This window comes from Triturus cristatus, chromosome 4_1 (assembly GCF_964204655.1).
Source record: "Triturus cristatus chromosome 4_1, aTriCri1.1, whole genome shotgun sequence".
NCBI lineage: Eukaryota > Metazoa > Chordata > Amphibia > Caudata > Salamandridae > Triturus > Triturus cristatus.
This window is the reverse complement of record NC_140585.1, coordinates 263191969-263212424: the sequence shown is the minus strand read 5'-3', so window position 1 is coordinate 263212424 and position 20456 is coordinate 263191969. Positions and strand designations below refer to the sequence as shown.

Genomic DNA, 20456 nt, shown 5'->3' with positions numbered 1-20456 from the left:
AAAAGGGTGCCCATCTTATTGCCACTTTCATAGCCTCGCACCTGCAGCCTTAGAATGGATTTCTGTGCCCTGTTGGTGTAGATAGCCTTTATTTTGCCTTTTAGGGAGGTGATTGTGCGGAGGGTTTGGCTCGACGCTGACTCTTGATGCTTTTTTCCCGCCCATTACAGTTCCCCTTCCAATAGAAGCCTCTCTCCCCCCTGCTGCTGTCTAAGTGTGGTGGCTAGCTCTATGCATTTGCCCCTAATAACTGCCTTGAAGGCATCCCAGTTGGTTGCATAAAAAGTAAGGGCTGGATCGTTGGTATTAAAAAATTCTGTGACTGACGTTCTTAGTTTGTCCCTCAGGAGTCTATCCCTGCTGAGGAAGTTGGGAAAGTACCATCGCCTGTGTTTCAAATGGGGGGCTGGCCAGTTTAATACTAACTCCAGGGGGTCATGATCAGGAAGGCACATTAGGTGGAATCTAGCCTCCACGACTGTGAATAGAAGGGATTGGCTTCGAAATATTTGATCTAGTCTAGAATATGCTCTGTGGGAATGGGAGAAAAAAGAGTAGTTTCTCAGCGTGGGGTGAGTTGCCCTTCAGACGTCTAGCAGGCCCAAAAGCTAAAGGGAGGCTTTGAGGGCCCTACTGAACATCCCTTCCATCACCCTATGAGGGTGGGTGGTGTCCAGTTCGGGATCCCATTTCAGGTTAAAATCCCCCAGCAATAGAATGTCTCCCGTGGCAAACCCCTCCAGTGTTGTTAAGAAAGCCTCCAGAAAATCCAGTTGCCCTGTGTTAGGAGCATAAATTGTGGCAGTGGTGCAGGATCGTCCCCTGAACCATCAGAAAGCACCCCGCTGCATCTGTTTTAGTGGTGAGGTGGTGAAAGGGAAGCAAGGAATGGAAGAGGAGAGCCACTGCATTTTTTTTCGTGGGAGCTGAGGAGCGGAAAATCTGTGGGTATTGTTTGTGTTTCAGCATCTCTTCTTCCCCTTTCTTTAAGTGGGTTTCCTGTAGTGCGGCTATCAGGATCTGGTGATCAGTTAGGAACTTCCAAAGGCTCTGTCTCTTGTTAGGGGAGTTAAGCCCCCTACCGTTCCAGGAGATGCAATTAACTGCCATATATCACTGTGTATTCACCCCCTCTATCGCTGCTCCCACTTTGACCTCTCCCCGAGCGTCCCACCTCGCCAACCCACCACCCCCCCCTTCAGCCTTGCTACAGGCAACCAACTTTGGAGCACCATGATACAAAACATATAAAACAAGAAAAAAACATGAACCATGAGTTGTGGGGTCTTCCATCTCAGAGGAAATCCTCACCCCAAGTCTAAGGTAGCAGTAAAAAAATACGTGTGTTCGCCTTGAGCAGGCTTTGACCATGAAGGAACTTGTGACCCACACTGTCTGCTCCTGTTTCCATGTACTTAGTCTGTTGAGACAAGTTTTCCCTTTTCTTCCAGACTCAACACGAAAAACTCTTATCCAAATATTGGTGTCAAGCAGACTGGACTACTGCAATGCCTTGTTGGTCTCAGCCAATGAGTCTTCACTGGACCGTCTGCAGGTAGTCCAGAACACAGCTGCTCGTCTGGTACTAAATGTCCCTTATAGAACGGCCTCCCTTCCCCTTCTTGAACAGCTTCATTGGCTTCAGGTGCGCAAACGTAGAAAGTTAAAAATTTGCTGCATCATCCACAAGGCAGTGTATGGTAATGGCCCAGTTTACATCGCAGAGAAATTTAAATGTTGCACTCCCTCTAGAGATCTTCGATCAGGATCCAAATCTCTTCTTGTGGTTTCTCCGGTCAAGAAGTCAAGGAGAGGTGGGAAAGCCTTCTTGTATCTTGCTCCCCTGTACTGGAATCAGCTTCCTACCTCACTGAGGCAATGTCCAGACCATCTTCAGTTTAGAAGGCTTCTGAAAACTGTTCTGTTTTAGACTCGCTGCATCAGCCTCCTCTTGTATGTCCGCAGCACAGAGATAACCCTTCGGGGATGATTCAGGTGCCATACAAAACCCATAAATAAAATAAATAAACTGTGTCCAACTCTAGGAGTGAGCCCAATTCCACTCCCAGGAACCCCTTAGCCAGATCGTTGTGGTACTAGCATGGTAGTTGTTATATAGAATTCAAATACCCGGCCACATTTTTTTTTTTGTACTGATCCCAATAAGTGAAATGTCACCAAAATATAAGTCTCAACTCACGTTGCGCCTGATGTGGGGTACCGAACCTTCATCCTCTCTCCTGGAGCCTCCCCCACCTAAATTCTTGTGAAACCTAGGTTTAGGTGATGGCTCCCCTAGTCTCAGTCCAGCGCTTTTTACCCCCATGTCCAGCCTTCCGCCATGGTCCTCCGCCTCGCCGCTCCTTTGGTTGCCCCTCCTCATCATTCTTTGATGTTGTCGCTCATGTCGGGAGAGGGATATTGACTCCCAGAAAGCTCACCGCTTCATCCATTTCTGTGCAGTGAACCTGCTTGTTATCCAGGTGGAAGGCAATACCAAAGGGGTGGGTCCATCTGTACTTTATTTGCCGTTCTCGCAGGGCTTCAGTGATCGGTAGGAACTGCTGACATCACGCCAAGGTGGCCTGCGCCACGCCTTGGAAGAGTGAGCATGAGACATTATGAAATTATACTTTGTCCATTCCTCTTGTTTTCGGAGAACCAGTTCTTTTGTTTTGAAAGAGCTAAATTTGGCTAGTACCTCTCTCGGTCTCCTGCTGTTTCCGGGCATCCTCGGGCCTACTCTGTGAACTCTCTCCAGCTGTACCTCTGGACCTCCTCCACGAGGACTGTGGAAAAAAGGCCTACCATTAACGCTTCTAGGTCTGGACCCTTGCTTTCTTCTTCCAGGCCTCTGACTCTTATATTATCCTGTCGGGAGCGATTCTCCAAGTCCTCGCACTTGAGGGCAGATGCACGTAGCTAGTCACGAATCTCTGCAGAACTCTCCTTGAGGGGCCTCATACGTTCATCCAGTTCCTGGAACTTCGCTTCCAGGTCTAGGGTATGCGTTCCTACTGAGTCCACGTCAGCCTGTAGAGCCACCATTTTCACCCTCATTTCTGCTCTAAATGCGTCGAAGGAGGCATCCATGTCTGCCTTGATATCCTCCCTCAGCACCCTCCTAAAGTCCCTAAGAGACGCCAACAAGTCTTCCCGAGTGAGAGTCATGCTGCCCCTCTCCTTCGCCTCTGCCTCTTCAGGTGGCCCTGCACCCGGTGAAGCAAAGTAATTGAAAACCTTATTGCTTGTGGCCTTTTTGGGTGGCATGTGGGGACAGGGAGACTGGTCAGCCCGGGGTCGCCCCTCCACCTTCCGGTTCGTCGCTTGCGAGGACTCTTCCTATGGGGGGGGGTCCACAATGAGAACCAAGGAGCGCCCACGTGGTCATCAGGTCCTGTATCTCCTCACTAGGTGACTTCAAGCAAGGCCCTGCAGGCCCCTCCGGTGCATCAGGCCTCCTTGCTCCCCCATCCTCGCCGAGGATTACTTCATGTGGTTGGGGTGGGGGGAATCCACGCTCGCCGCTCCAGAGACCTGATGTGGCTGTGGGTCTTGCTCCCCTTTCATCAGACCCCCTTGTGTTGGGACCAGAGGGTCTCGCAGAGAGTCGGCGCCATGTTGGGGTCAGGCATTGGTTTTAGGGAGGACAGGCACCCCGAGCCCCCGGATCTTCTTTATGCTCGTGGGGGAGCTTCGTTGAGCACCAGAGGGTTTCTGGCAGCACCGGCCTCCCACTGGCATCCCGGTAGTCCTTGCGCACTGGATCGGGCTCGCCACATGGCGTCAGAGGGGTGCTCTTCATCTGGGGGTGACTGCAGCTGGAGACGGTCGCCCGAACCATGTAGATGCCGACTCGCATTCCCCTGGGGGGGGGATGTCCCGAGCCACCTGGATGCTGTTTGGCGTTACTGGTGCCCTTGGAGCCGCGCACCGCATCTCCCCACCATTTTGTGTTGTCTGCCGGCACTCAGGATGTCTCCCGTCTTGCCTTCGTCTTCAGGCACTCAGTGGCGCTCAGGGGCTTAAATCAGCGTTTCGGTGCCCCCACCATCATTTGCGCTGCAGGGGCCAGGATCGGCTCTGTGGTCAGTACCCTTAATTACATTTATTAGACGGGGCCTGGGACGGAGCCGATCAGATTCTCGTCCGTGCGGCCATGATGGTTGGCCACGTCCCTGTATTTATTTTTTGTCACTTATCCACTCTGCGCCACTGCTGTGTTTTTCACTGGTCACCAGCACCGTCCACCTTACGTGCACAAAGTTTTCGGGTTACTTACGCAACAATTGCTTACAGTGCTGATACAAATATTTCCAATTTTCACAACCCTTGCCATTGCTTTTCAAAGGCCCTGTACTCCTTTGAATATATGATGCCTTTGGCACACTTAAAATCTCCTTTGAGTCTCCCGACTTTCCTTCTTTTTGTGCATGCTTGATAACTAGTCTTCTCAATAATACCGGTTGAGATATTGTTGCTTGTTGCTTGTTTATACTTCCTCACCCAGATCTTAACCTAGTCTATGGGTTTACTCCTGGTGTATATACTTATGCTGGTCAAGAGATGCATTTCTTTAATTTTACGAGTCTGTTTCTATTAAAAGGTGTCATTTAATGTAGTTGTACTAATTTTTTCTCTTAGAGCTATAGCATTACCTAATAATTTTACACAACTATATGTTTACATCTCTTTATTCTACATTTCCTACTATAGTTTGTGTTTTTGCTCATCTTGACTAAAAGATCCCTGCTCTTGTAAAGTTAATGATTACCTTACCCTACACTTCTTTACCTTAAGTTAGCACTTTTGTGCTCCTCACATATCACTTTCCTCCAATATAGACTCAAACCAGCAGTCTCACTCCTAAAATTCTGAAAACTGTTCAAGAGACTCCTTTTTCAGTGCACATCTCCATTTGCCAACACTCCCCAGTAATAGTGACCTAAATAAACTTGTATTGTGTACAAACCTTGACCATTATAATTTCTGAACTCTCCCCTGTAATACTCCATATAATGTTCCTTATGCCCCCTCACTCACGTAACATGTGCGTGCCAGCACGTTTGTGCTGGTTCGAGGCACATGACACAAAATAAAAAATTGTACAAACCCTAAATCCAAAACAACATTAAAGAATCAAATAACAAAATAAAAAAATACTAACTATTGCAAGACCCCAGAAGGAATACCAGAGGACTTAACACTATTTTCAGCTAGCTGTGAGCCCCTATGGTTAAATCCAAACAATATAAATATCCCTAAAATAAAACATAAAGACTTGTTATAAGTGCAGGTCAAAATCACAAACTTAATGATTTCTGTTGCTAAAGTCCTCAACTGTTGCAAGATCTCAAATTGTTATTTTGTCATTGCACATTACCTTCAGATGGGCCTTTACAGTGGCAAGGATCTAAGCAATTAGGCTTGTAACAGATGCATGAGCATTTAGTTAAGCTAGCTCGACTTTTTTCACAAGAACTGTAGAGGCCACAAAGGATTTGGCACCATAAGCATGTTTGGAACTAGAATAAATCTTAAACTTTCAAGAGAGTTTTCAAAGGATTCCTCACTCTAGTTCGGCAACTGTGATATGAGTGCCTCACTATTGGACAGATGCACTGTGATAACACTCAACCTCAAAATCTCCCAGAATGTTGATGTTCTCGGAAACCCGGCTCAGTTCCAGGCATGAATAACAAGCAGTTATTAAACTGGTCCCTACAAAGACAGGATTCCTAATTTTCACAGACAATACCAAACAACCACAGATTCAAGTCTGGCTATTTGACATGAACTTAATCAGCTTCTTCCCCATCTGACAACCAATGCAAAACCTTGTGTGCTCAGTCTAAACACAGATATTTCACTCAAAGAACACATCGCTAACAAAACCAAATCAGCATTGTATCACCTGTCCATCCTGAAACAAGAGAAACTCTACTTATCTGAAACTTTTTCCGAACAGCAGTTCAAGCCCTAGTCCTCTCGCACTTGGATCTAGGCAAGGCTGTTCTCAATGGTCTCTCAGACACTACACAAGCTGTCGTTTAGTTCCTAAAAATACATAGGATCTGCACGTTTGTTGGACAACGTAAGGGCTTGGTGCCAAGACTGGTTCTGGGCACCCCCTGCAGGATATGTTGTCCTATAGCTAGCTCACAGTGCCACTATAAGCCCCCTAAACTTACCAAGGAGCGAATAGCTTCTGAAAACCATCAAACATGACAACCCTTGACCCTTCAGGGATCGTGGAAAGAGTACAGTACTTTTCACTCGTTCAATCATGCCCACTTAGTCTCAGAGAGATATACAGAATAAACGTTGGGGACGTTTTAAATAAGCATTTATTAAGACAGCATCATTCTAGTATAAAACATATGTGCTGCAACAATCAGTAGACAGAAGCTAACATAAGAGATTCCAAGCACCAACCGAGTAAATAGAAGGTAGAATTCTACTATGGTGCTAAAACAGCTAATGTATGCAAGCATATAAACATGAAAGTGATCAAGCATACTCCTACGATGCGGACCCTACCTAAATGTACCTGAGTGTCCTAGCATGTATGTGGGTTGAAAGCTAAGAATCCCCTAGGAAAGAGCCAACCCCATTACCCGATGGGAGAGAATGAAGGACCCCGTTTTGGTCAAGAGTTAGACACCCTGCAAGGGATGTCAGACTGCTACGTGTTGAAGCTTCAGCATGCCGGGGCCTCAGTGTCTGTGTGTGTTTTTTTTATACCAAAAGGTAGCCTTGGGGGTTCTACCACAATTGATATGTTGTGAGTACGATTATGTAGATGAGCCTAGATCAATAATTGTAATTATGCCAAGTAGCCTGGCTGCCCTAGGATGAAGATAGTGATGACTTTTGTACAGAGTATGTTAATCCTGTTATGTACGTCATGTGCATTTTACTAAGAATCCTCATGCATAATAAATAAAACTAGTTTCAAGGAAACCAATCGACATTTATTCAGCACATAGCCAGGTAAAAGGTCAGTGCTAGAACCATTATGCAGAGCAAGGCAGAACAAATGTAGGTAAAAGGTCATTTTGCTACTTATGCCTAGTTTAGGGCACATAACAAGCACCTCTCAAATCCATCCTACATACTGAAGCTTGTCACTTCTTCTCTTCACTGAAGAAAGTACATTGACTCCACCTCTAAAGCTACATCATCTTCACACCCAGTTCCATCACTTACAAGGCCATCAGAAAGGGCACCTGTACACACGGGAATGTATGTCGTCATCCCGCAGTCTTTTTCCCCGCAGGGAATCACAACGCGGTCGTTACAACGACCGCGCTGTGATTCCGCATACCATTACTCCGCAAGTCGGACCAATGACTTGCGGAGGGGGTGCGCTGGGTGTTGGAATAGTATAATTTACTATTCCAACTCCAGTCTGTGCGGACACTAGGGAAGGTGTTGGAACAATGACTTGCGGAGTAATGATAGGCGGAATCACAACGCGGTCGTTGTAACGACCGCGTTGTGATTCCCTGCGGGAAAAAGTTTTGTGGTAAACGTTGTTTACCGTACACACGTTTCAGGTAAAAGTACCACAGCAAGTGGACATTACCAAATTAGGAGTCAGGACATCGCCTCTCTTGAGTTGAAGAAATGTAGGAGGAAAAAGACCAGAACTTAGTTCTTCTTCATTATTTTTTAAAGATCACTGACACAACAACCCATATCAAGAGCAGAATGCTGCAAGACTCACTTCTTCACAAAACGACAAGGTGATGGAAGGAGTACTTCAATTACTCTCAGTCACTGGTGAATCTAGTTTATCATTTTGCCCTTGATGCCACTTTAGACAGAGACCAGTTGTATAAAAACCAGTCTATGTCCTGCTCCAATAGGAACAGTCCTGCCCAGGTCCCCTCCAGATTGAAACACAGGCAACCCCAGACCAGTTTTGGTCTACTTGAGTCTTTTCATAGAGCTGTAGCATGAGTCCTGTGGCACAGTGAGCACAGGACCCATGTCTAAGCATACCCATCACACTGAGTATTGTTGTCTACAGCAACAAACATTTAGGTGATGGTTACTTCAATTAATATTAGCTATTGGTGATTGCTATGGCCACTTGTTCAAAGAGCCTGCGCAATAGAAACTCCATGTATAAACTGCCTTTTGTAACTTAGCTTGAGTCATATACGTGGACTCTCAGTTCGCTATTCACTGCTCCATTGCTTTCTAGCTAGGTGTGCACTCTACAAGTGTCAAAGCCAATATTAGGAGGTTGGAGGTATGAGCTAGAGAGCGTTCAACTGTGATCACAGGATACAAAATACATTATTAGGGAATGAATTATCTAAAGATGATGCACAAATAAGTATACAGAGTTTTTCCTACTTAAAGTGTAGATTAGACATATGACGTAGGCACAAAATGTATCTATATATAAAGATCACTCTGCATAAGTTACGAACACCCCTGTAGTAGACTCCTTTTCGCCATTGTTTGAGCTCAATGCTGTACAGATGGTGGGGTCTTTGGGAAGAAGAGGGATGCTCCTGATGATGAGGGTCTAGCTAGTGCTACAACACACGTGCACCTGAGGCACCAACGTTATCAGGGTCAAAGGAAATGAGTCTGTAGACAAGCTAATGAACTGACTCTGCAAAAGATGAATGAATAACTATGAGTAAAGAGGTAAGTAACTGATTCCACGCCTCCTGGATGGTATGTTGATGGACGGCTGGCAGGTGAACTAAAAAAATGGTCCTCTTCCAAGAGGTGTGTGTCACATCAGTCTTACAGGGAACACTAGCAGTCATTCAATCAAAACCTAATGCTGTGCCGGGAACTTTCAGACCTTATAAACTGAATATCTCCATATCCACAGACATGGTTCAGAGAGGTACCAGAGACACTGCTCACTTTCCTACACCTTGGGCAGAACCAAAGACTCCTCACAGTTCTGTGTAGGGATGGGAAGTTCAGAAATGCAGTTCTGAATTAAGGACTCAACCCCATCCCACCAACTCGCTGAGAACTGGGGCAAGTGGATAATGCTGCCCATCAGTACCCGAAAGGGGCCACACGCACACTTAAATTAGCTCAGTTCTTGTTGGCGATTTTCAAATGTTCTACTTCCTGTGATACCAGTTTACAAAACCAGATCCTTTTGCCTAAAGTGATGTAGTGACTTAAGATCTAGTAGAGTTGAATTATCAAAAACGGAACTAAAGTCTTTCTCCAGTTCTTCGTTCTTGCAATTAGTTAATATGGGTCTGTGTTTTCTTACTGTCATACCCTAGGTCAACCCCTCTAATCTGCCAGGATGTTCTCTTCCCATTCATGTTGTTATAAATGTGTTTCTTCTGGGATGTTCCTTTCTTGTTCTTTTCACCATTGCCAGGTAGTCATGCGATGTAAACACTTGCTCCAGAACAGAACAAGGTATATGGATTGTACCACTTAGCACAGTAGGATCAAGGAATGATTCCATATGATTGCTGCCTGAACTTGATACAAATTCGGGGGCATATCAGCAACAACCGGCGATAATTATCGCTAAGTGCACTTAGCGTTAGGATAATTATCGCCGGCTAGCGTGGATTTTTATCGCTCAGATAGCGTGCTATTAGCAACGCTGATCTCAAAAGCGATAAAAATCCTCGCGCTAACTGCCTAATGTAAGATTATCGCTGGAAACCCAGCGATAATCTCACGCAATGTGGCGTTAGCTTGTTGATAGGGCCCCACAAACTTAGCCATGATATCCACCTTCCATAGGATATCATGGCTAAGTCAGTCCTGAAGCAGGCGTAAGGAAAGTAGCGATAACAGGGGTTATCGCTACTTTTCCTGCCACTATGCTTCATAGTGTGGGGCTTGATGATAGGAGAAATGTCGCTTAGTGACATTTCTCCTGTCATGTCAGGTCAGGAACGCCCACTTTGCATCTCATTAGAGATGCAAAGCTGGGCGTTAGGAATTCCTGCGCTAACGCAAGTTTTCACGCGTTAGCGTGAGCTTGCTAATTAGGCGAAAAAATTATCGCCGCTTTTCGGCCGAAAACGGCCGCATAAGCGGCGATAATTCTATCGCCTCGCCTTGCTGATATGCCCCTCAGTTCTTTATTCTTTTGCTCTTGCTTTATCAGCTGGGAAAACATATATGTGTTTTATTTCCCGTTTTTCCTTTTCCATTCATACTCATTTCTTTCACTCGGACCATCTGATTCTCATGGTTGCCTAAAACCACGATTGTTTCCAAAAATCCATTTTGTGCTTGGGAAGGTGATCCAGTAATTGACAGATTGTTCTATTGTACTGTCTTCAGGACACTTAGATGTGCTCCTTAGTAGGATTCAGCTAAGTAAGAGCTTGGCATCTGTTTTCTGTGCTCTTTGCTTATGTTATTTTTTTATCCTGCTAGCCACTCCAATTGCTTAGGTGCCTTCCTTGCTCTTTCTGTTTTCTACCAATGTACTCATGTAGCTGCTGAGTTTACTATTAAGGATAGGTTGACTGAATAAGTGTGTGACAGATGATGCCCATTGGGCTCTTCTGTCTCCTCGCAATTGCCCTGGAGTTTTAGAGGTACAGAGCGATAAGTTATAGGTTATCCTGTACAAGCGAAAAGTTTGACATCACCCACATAGCAGGAAGGCGTTGCTTATAGAGCACAGCAGGCTGCAGTGCAAGGTAGCCGCGGAGTTCCCTACCTTCACCAAGCTTACTTCTGACTGTCTGGCGCAAGACCAAACTTATGACTTTATTGTGTTATTTTGTAATGTTTATCTCTGGTATGTTTTTGAAAAACACTCATTCCAAAATTTTCTTCCAATGAGTGATAATGAAAGGTTATTTTCTTCTTACCCAGTGTTGTTATAGCTTGCCTTTGTTGAAACGTTCAAAATTGAATACCATATATTTTTTAAATAAATATAGTATTTAATACTTTTTTGCATGGATAGTATTTTAAAACTCTTCATCAAAGGTTGTTGTGAGAACAGCAATTGTTTGTGGAATAGATATTGAACCAGCCTTCCACCGCATTTTATACCGGTTTTCGTGATCATGTGCATTAGCTAACTATTGTGAAGAGCCCTAAAAGAAATCTGAAAATTCATTGTTAATGATATTTTAATCGCAAGGGTTATTCAGTTATTCATACCAGTCTCATCATATTCTCAAGTAATATTCTGCCACTCACCCTCTCTAGCAGCCAGATTTTCACTTAATCATGACCAGATTTCCCGTAGACATTGCATAAAATCCAATGCACAATAGCATTCCTCCATTATTCAGTATGCTTGCAATGCAACAAATTCCTTATCCAACCAAGAAAATTGCAGGGAAAGCCTCCCCTATTTAAGAGAAATACCGTACTTGGCTAAAGAATAGCTGAGTACACTTATTTGGCCTGTACCAAGTAACCATGGGATCCACTAAGCAAGTATTTTAAATTTCAGTTCTAAATATAGCTTTCCCCCCCCTCATGACCTCTTAAAAACTATGTCAAGAACACAAGGGAGGTCATGTCAAATCACAGGGGCATTTTTAGGTATATCTCATAGGTCCTTCTGGTGGAATGGTTGGAGGGCTTATTCTTAGGCCTTTGACATCCCCAGCACTCATAAAATATCGTTTGTAAACAAAGAACACACTACAGTTCACTAACAAGCCACTGAAACCTATGGAACACGCAGCTAAAAACACAAAGGAAACACTGAGGCATCTCATTTCTTTTCATCAGCCTGGGTCCTGTCTTTTTGAAGGTTCTTCTCTGCCCTTGCCCAGATTCCAACCCCTGCTTTTTCAGTGAAAACTCTCCTGCTCTGCTTGTATTAGACGAAAGTACCATGGACCTATCCTTTCCCTGAACCTTAAACATATGGTGACCAACCAATCCCCTTTCCCTCTGTATTTGGCTCTCACCTTGAATTCAGCATTATGCACCCTTGATGCCCTATTCCCTTTTCCCTTTGATGTATACCTCTAGCCTCTGTTTAAATGTTGTGTGCCTTTCTCTCTCTCTCTCTGCCTCCGTCTTCCTCTTGCTTTCTTCCCTGCTATTCCCTTTGTGTGTTTGCTCTCTTTTGCTTCCTGTTCCATGGCTACCTCCACCCTCCCTCGCTCTCTGCCTCAGTCTCCATAAAGTGCATGCAGTAGACTCGAGAAGGACCTCGGCTCCTCCCGACTCCTTCATCAGGTAAGTATTTTTATCTCTTCCTCTGTGCCTACTTCCTACCTCCCTCCCTAGGCTATATTTCAATGCAGGTGTGTGGCCCTTTCTGAAGTGCACCTACCAAGATTCCATGTATATTAAAAAATATAATATAAACTGTACAACTTACCCGGACCATTGTGTTCAGCATCTCAAAAGGTTCCAGTGGATCCAAGCTATAAAATAACTCTCCTGGGAGAGCATACTTTTCTTTTGTGGTGACAGAATGGTAGATAGCCAGAGCTGACCCCCCAAAACTTTCCTCTTCACTATGTTAACTGTTCCTGTCTGGTGTGTAATGCACTACTCATATCTTCAGTCACACATTTTAAGTATACTGTGGTTTTAATCACAGATAATGCATATCATGTAAGACATTAAAGGCAGTTGTAAGGGTGCACTAACACTGTCAACAGCTAGCTCCAACATATTATATATATGTAAAATGGAAAGCTGTTGTGGTTGCTTTCCTAACTAAATACTATCTTCACAGTCATTTGGAGCTGTAATATAACTGCAATACCACTGACAACATCTAGATGCTTTCACACTATATATATATAGTTCCTGCAGAGACTCCGGGAGTTATACTTCTCATCATGCACGGGAACTGCAGTTATAAGTCTGCAAGACCACTGTCCACAAATGGATACCTTCTCATATGAAGCATTTAAAAGAGAAAGTCTTCTGCAATTGTACTTGCAATTCAGAAAATCTTCATAAGTATGAAATTAAGTTGTTAGGCTGCTGTAAGAATGTCAACATCTAGATGACCATGCAAACATTATATTGATAATGAATGTTGCTGAAGTTATTGTTAAAAGAAATGGATATTGTTAAACGCATTAAATGTAATTGGATGGCTGCCTTAACGTTGTCAACATCTAACAGTCCCACAGAGTATATATACAGGAAAGAAATTATGTTCGAGGCATATGAGCTGTAGATCATATACTTGTGCATAGATCGCCATCTGATGTTGGGCTTGGATGTTTGCACTTAGTTTTTGTCTTGGAAGAAGTCTTTTGTAGTCACGAGGTAGGTGACTCCTCCTTAGGAGGATAGTGCGCATGGTCATCAACTCCATCTCCAGATTGTTTTTTTATGCCATCGGGTTCGGATGTGATTTGCTGCGCTCCGGGTTGATGTTGAACCCCCTTCGACGCGCAATCCCTCTACACTCGACCGTGTTATCTCGATCGCGTTTCTCTTTTGACGCGCAACTTAAACACAAACTCCTCAATCTTCGACGCGGGCCGTTAGGTCTATCCGTGCCTGCAGTCAATGGAAAAGACTCCTTTCAAAAAATGCCCCGGGTGTGGCGCTAAGTTCCCACACAGTGACATGCATGAGGTTTGTAACCTCTGCCTCTCCCCGGAGCACAAAGACAAGAACTGCGAGGCCTGTTCATCTTTCAGGTCGAAGAAAACCATCTGTGATCGTCGGGCTCGACATCACGAAATGTCTCGCGGGAGCAGCTCGATTCCGGACATCTTCGGAGCAGATTTCAATGCCCAGCCGGAGCAACAAGGTGATGAAGAAGACATCTCCGTCTCCGAGGCTGACGACTCCGACGTCGAAGAGGAGACACTCACCCCAGCTCAGCGGTCCGTGAGTACCGAAACCCCTCTCCCAAAAACAAACCTAAGAATCTTGTAACACCCTCGCCCTCGGGTCGACACCGGCAACATGTATTAGACGCCCCGCCCTCGGGCCCGGCTATGAAACCTAAAGATAAGCCATCCAGCTTGGTCTCGGGCCAACCCCAATCCGGTGTCGAAAAGTCACCTTCGGCATCAAAGCACAAGACCAAAGATGTGCCACGCCTTTCTTCGTCGGCACCGAAGACAGCCTCGACACCGAAGCCCTCGGCGTTGAAACATGCCAAGGACAAACATTCGGAACCGAAAAAATCTTCGGAGCCGAAAAAATCCTCGGAACCGAAAAAAGTCTCAGAGCCACCAACTCCTATAACAAAATCTAAGGAGTCCGAGACCCCACAGGAAACCTCAGACCGGTCGCTGCAACAATAACCGCTTCTCCCCTACCACCAAACAGTGACTTTCCTGCACTTCCCCCCAATAATCCCCTTCCTGTCGGGGGACGTCTCTCACAGTTCCTACCTGCGTGCAATTCAAACACAACAGACAAGTGGGTAAGACAAATTATCCAGTATGGTTATTGCCTGGAACTCACCTCTACTCCCCCAAATCTGCCTGCCAAACAACGTCCAATGTTCTCAGAACATCTGACACTTCTCAAACAAGAGGTTCTCTCTCTATTACAAAAACATGCAATAGAACCAGTGCCCTTGCCTCATCAAGGCACAGGGGTTTACTCCCTCTATTTCCTAATACCAAAAAAGGACGGCTCTCTCAGACCCATATTGGACCTCAGACCCCTAAACCTTCACATTCAATCGGATCACTTCCACATGGTCACTCTCCAACAGTTGCTCCCACTACTTCAACAAGGCGACTTTCTCTCCACTCTAGATTTAAATGACGCCTACTTTCACATTCCCATTCATCCCGCTCACAGAAAATACCTCAGGTTCATGGTAGACGGTCAACACTACCAATTCAAAGTCCTCCCATTCGGGGTGACTACGGCACCCAGAGTATTCACCAAGTGCCTCACAGTAGCTGCAGCCCACTTACGAAGACAGCACATTCATGTCTTCCCTTATCTGGACGACTGGCTCATAAAAGCCAACGCACACAGCAGCTGTGTGCAAAACACACACAAAACAGTTCAACTGCTTCACAACTTGGGATTCACAGTAAATCTCACCAAATCCCACTTCCAACCATCCAGCATACAACAATATTTAGGGGCTACAATAGACACTTCAAAAGCTCTAGCATACCCCAACCTAGTCAGTCAGTCAAAATCACTTTATTCGGTTATTAAAAACCATAAAAGCATGTTAAAAATACCTATCAACAATACAAAGCTAAAAAACTTTTACATAAAATCATCCGGGATTAAAATATAATCACAGATCCGAATATGCATATAGCACTATGAAATACAAACAGTATAACAACATTGCATATACAATAGGGCAAAAATAAGTAAAAGTATCCGGACACATAAACCTGCTTCACTCGCTACTTCCTTTTTTTCCTTGCTCTAACTGCTGCTACTAGAAAGCTAGCAATGCTGAACATTTCCTAAGGGTTACTCAACATCTGCAGGTATAAAAGAGCCTGCAGAAAACCTTTGTTCTTTAAAATTGGAAGGATATAACACCTGCGTATAGATTAATAAAATTTGCATGACAGGACAAAATGCATAGTGTCCTGCCTTGAGAAACAATCGCATGAGCAAGGACCCAGGTCGTCTATCTTAGCCCAGCCTAAAGGATCAGCCAGCAAAAGATGTAAATAATTAAACCTAAATCTCGTCAAAAGAAAACGGTGTTGGGGCTTGGTAACAATGTCCAGATAAGGCTCCATTTTTTTTTTTTTGTTTAAACATTTTTTATTGTTTTCTTACCAACATACCAATATAATTCCCACAAGAGCACCAGCAACTCACCAGAGAATATTACATACGACATTATCCAGATAAGGCTCCATGCAATAGGAAGTTTTTAGGAGCTGGTGGGCATGGACTTTAGGTTTCAATAATTCCGAGGCCTCTCTTTCTAATGACGCTATGCGCAGTAATGAGGTCTTGGCCCACACAAGATCTTTTTTAAATATATTTTCTGGATTGTCAAACAGGGTTGGATGACCTAACAACTCAGCTGTGCTTTTCAAACATCTCAACCATGGTATACTACTGGCCCTATCTAGAGCCATACAATCTCGTATGATCTCTTTGTTTAACACCAAATCAGGATTAGACCAGATCGAGATCCATTTAAGAATGAGAGACATTCTAATTGAATCAGCAACATAGCCAAGGCCCACCTCTTGATTTATTATAACCCCAAATTTCGGAGCCATACTTCACAATGGCAATGCTCTTGGCCTTACATATATTCAACATGGCCTGCATGGGCTTGCCACCCAGCCTCCGGGCAAAATCAAGAACCGCACCTGTTGATCTAGCCATAGCATTTCTCTTCGCCCTCCTCTGCGGAACCCATGAACACCTATCGTCGAATAAGACGCCAAGGTACGGGAATGTGGAGACCCTAGTTACTTCGGTCCTGACACAACAAAACATTTTGGCTATCTTTGACTTCCCTCCCAGGCTCATAATATGTGATTTGGACAGGTTTACATTTAAGTCTAATGAGCCCATAAAATTGGTGAAGACGGTCAACAGGTGCTAAAGCCCCACGGCTGTGCGTGTCAATAGCGCTGCATCATCTGCATAGAGCAATGCAGGAATCAATCGGTTCCTTACCTAGTCAGGATAAACATCATACAATCTCTAATAACAAAATTTTAGCCTCAACACTCACTCCCAGCTCGAGTGTTCATGCAGCTAATCGGGATGATGGCCTCCTGCATTCTCATCGTCCCTTATGCAAGACTCCAAATGCGTCCCTTACAGGAGTGTTTGGCACATCAGTGGAACCAGGCTCAAGGCCAGCTAACAGATCTGGTGTTGGTAGACGACCGCACCTATCGCTCTCTGCGGTGGTGGAATACACAAAACCTTTCCAAAGGGCGGCAGTTCCTCGACCCGGTTCCACAGATAGTGCTAACAGCAGATGCATCGCTCACCGGCTGGGGAGCTCATCTTCAAACCTATACCATTCAGGGCATGTGGCCCCCTCAACAAAACAATTCCACATAAATTACCTGGAATTGTTGGCGATCTTCCTAGCGTTAAAATCTTTTCAACTCCACCTTGTGGGCAAAACTGTCCTGGTCCGTACAGACAGCATGACAGCAATGTAATGCATAGAAAAACAGGGGGGGGGGGGGAGAACACACTCTCTACAGCTTTCACAACTAGCTCAAAGCATATGGAGATGGGCCATTCCTCAGAACATATATCTCCTTGCATAATACATCCCAGGAGTACACAATCAGATTGCAGATCTGCTCCGTCATCAGAGACAGCAGATCCACGAATGGGAACTTCATCCTCAAGTTCTGCTTCCATTCTTTCAAATTTTGGGGCACCCAGAAATAGACCTGTTCGCTACACACCAAAACGCAAAATGCCCAAGCTTCGCATCCAGGTATCCACACCCATTGTCCAAAGGCAATGCGCTATGGATGAACTGGTCAGGCAAATTTGTTTACGCTTGTCCGCCTCTCCCGCTCATTCCGCTAGTGGTTCGGAAACTCAAACAGCATTCTCTCACAATCATCCTAATTGCTCCAATATGGGCAGGACAGCCATGGTTCACAACCATCTTGGAACTATCAGTAGTTCCTCATCAAAAGCTACGCCTCTCACCCAAGCTTCTCACTCAGAACCATGGAGAGATAAGGCATCCAGATCCCAATCAACTCAACCTTGCGATCTGGCACCTGAAGTCTTAGAGTTTGGCTACCTTAATCTCCCGCCAGACTGCATGAACATCATTAAAGAGGCTAGACGTCCTACCACGAGAGCTTGCTATGCCGCAAAGTGGAAAAGATTTGTAATTTAATGTACAAATAACAAAATCAACACACTAGATGCTTCTATTCAACACATCATCTCTTACCTTTTGCATCTACAACAATGTAACCTAGCGTATACATCCATAAGACTACATCTTGCGGCAATAGCAGCCTATCGTCAAAACAGACAACATTTGTCCTTGTTTAGGGTGCCAGCTATCAAGGCATTTATGGAAGGACTTAAAAGAATAATTCCACCTAGAGTTCCACCCTCTCCAGTATGAAACCTAAATGTGGTACTTACCAGGCTCATGGGTCCTCCATTTGAACCTATGCATAAATGCGAAGTACAATTTCTCACCTGGAAAGTAGCTATCCTGGTTGCGATCACCTCTCTCAGAAGAGTCAGTGAACTCCAGGCATTAACCATACAAGAACCATTTCTCCAAATCCATCATAACAAAGTGGTTCTTAGGACTAACCCAACATTTCTACCTAAGGTCGTCTCTGCTTTCCACCTTAACCAGTCTGTAGAACTCCCAGTGTTTGTCCCTCTACCAGACTCAGTAGCAGAATGGGCTTTTGACACGCTAGACGTTAAAAGAGCGATACTATACTACATTGAAAGAACAAAACCCTTTACAAAGGCTAAACAACTTTTTGTAGCATCTCCCCACCTCATAAAGGCAATCCTATTTCAAAAACAGGAATTGCAAGGTGGATAGTTAAATGCATCCAAATATGCTATGCTAAAGCCAAATGCACCTTAACCATTCCCTCTAGGGCTCACTCCACACGTAAACTAGGGACATCTATGGCATTCTTAGGGAACATTCCCCTAGATGACATCTGCAAAGCAACAACTTGGTCTACACCACACACGTTCATAAAACACTATTGTGTAGATGTGCAAGCTAAACAACAAGCTAGTGTGGGCCAGGCTGTATTAAGAACACTTTTTCAAACCACTGCAACAGATACAGACAGCCACCGCTAAGGAGGTAACTTCTGTATAGTCTGTGGACAAGTATACGATCTACAGCTCATATGCCTCGAAAGGAAAATGCTACTTACCAGAATGCATCTGTTCTTGGCATGTAGAGCTGTAGATTCGTATACGTCCACCCGCCTCCCCGGATACCTCTATCTGTTCCAGTATTATCTTTCTTAGATACATTGCACATGGACATCCTTTTCTATTTCTTACTAACTCCATCATGACCCTCCATGGCAAAACGACCTGGAGATGGAGTTGATGCCCATGCTCACTATCGTCCTAAGGACGAGTCACCTACCTCATGACTACAAAAGACTTCTTCCAAGACAAAAACAAAGTGCAAACATCCGAGCCCAACACCAGATGGCGATCTATGCCAAGAACAGGTGCATACTGGTAAGTAGCATTTTCCTTTTCCACAGTCAGCAAATACATTAAAATAAAGCTTCAATTATTCGTAGCTTCTATGTTATGTTACGTTATGTTAATATAATTTATAACATGCATGAATCACCCCAGGAGGGGTATCTCGGCGCCTCAACCAAAACCACAGGCAAAGCAGAGACTGTTGTGTTTTAAAGAGCACTGTCATGAGTAATTTTCTGAATTGGAGATGTTCGCTACACATGCGAATGTGCAAAGGTTACCTATTGCAATACAAAAGGGCTAGATAGGGAAAAGATCTGCCCTGTATGGGACTTTCTGACCCATGTAACTGTCAGCAACGCTTTATCACTAGATCTACGAAGTCTATAAAGGTGATAAAGCGAGAGCATGGAAGATAGGTAGTTTGGGCCTTTCCCAATCAGTGAGTTTTGTCAGGAAACAGATTTGAAAGAAAATCCTTTTCCAGATTGGTAACCAATGCAGAGTACGCAAAAGAGGGGAAGATGGCACTCTGAATGTAATTGCAGATGAGACGGGCGGCAGTGTTTTGCACCACTTGGAGTTTCGATAACAACGTCTCATTTAACGAAGCCAATAAGACATTGTCATAATCCAAATGAATATTAACCAACATCTGTACCAAAGTTTTCCTTACAGAAAGAGGGCGAAAGGTGAAGACTTTCCTCAACAGGCACATAATGTAGAAGCAAATGCCAATAGTGGAGAACACCTGTTCCTTCATAGAGAGTGTTTGGTCCAATTGGACACCCAGTGTGAGAAGTTGGCCTGATATATGATGTCACTAATTCTAGTGTACACCTTGTATCAGTCCAACCAACCCTTATGGTGATTGGTTGTAAAGTCAACCTTATAGACCAGCTATCCTAGTGGTAGCATGGACAAGAGCAGTCTTAGGCTAAACTCTGAATGGCATGTGAAGCCAGCTGTTATACCATATGTAATCCCTTGAATACCAAATGAAAGGACACCACAACAGATCTATATAAAAATAGAATGTATTTATTCTAGGCAAAGCCTCAGCACTCTTTATGAGATTCGAGGTAAGTACAACACAGTCTTATTTAAGCATACATTAAGTCACACAGGTAAGTAATACAGTTAGGCCCTAGGGGCCACGCAAACCATATACTAAGTAAGTGGTATAAGGACCACTGTCACAAACACAGGATAGGCCTAGGCCTAGGGAATCGCTGGGGCTACACTATACTACCAACAGTTAGGACAGGCGAAGTCCCTTCGCCTGTAGTTATAGAAACCGTTCATGTGTTAGACCGACGGCGGCATTGAAGAAAAATCGGCCCTGCAAAACCAGTAAACAGGAGTGTGGTAGTTACTCAAGC

The 20456-nt window shown here is 44.5% G+C and overlaps 1 protein-coding gene across 6 annotated transcripts in view; it reads left to right on the top strand.

Annotated features, from left to right (window-relative positions):
- Positions 1-20456, top strand: part of DGKI (diacylglycerol kinase iota) — a 1070690-nt gene that overhangs the window by 715250 nt on the left and 334984 nt on the right. For 3 of the 6 annotated variants that reach the window (XM_085652009.1, XM_085652004.1, XM_085652003.1), the window contains exon 21: positions 12115-12177. The exons of the other annotated variants lie outside the window; for them this stretch is intronic. In XM_085652009.1, the coding sequence (XP_085508135.1) occupies positions 12115-12177 (63 nt within the window). The remainder of the gene's footprint in view (positions 1-12114; positions 12178-20456) is intronic. 6 annotated transcript variants of the gene reach the window in all.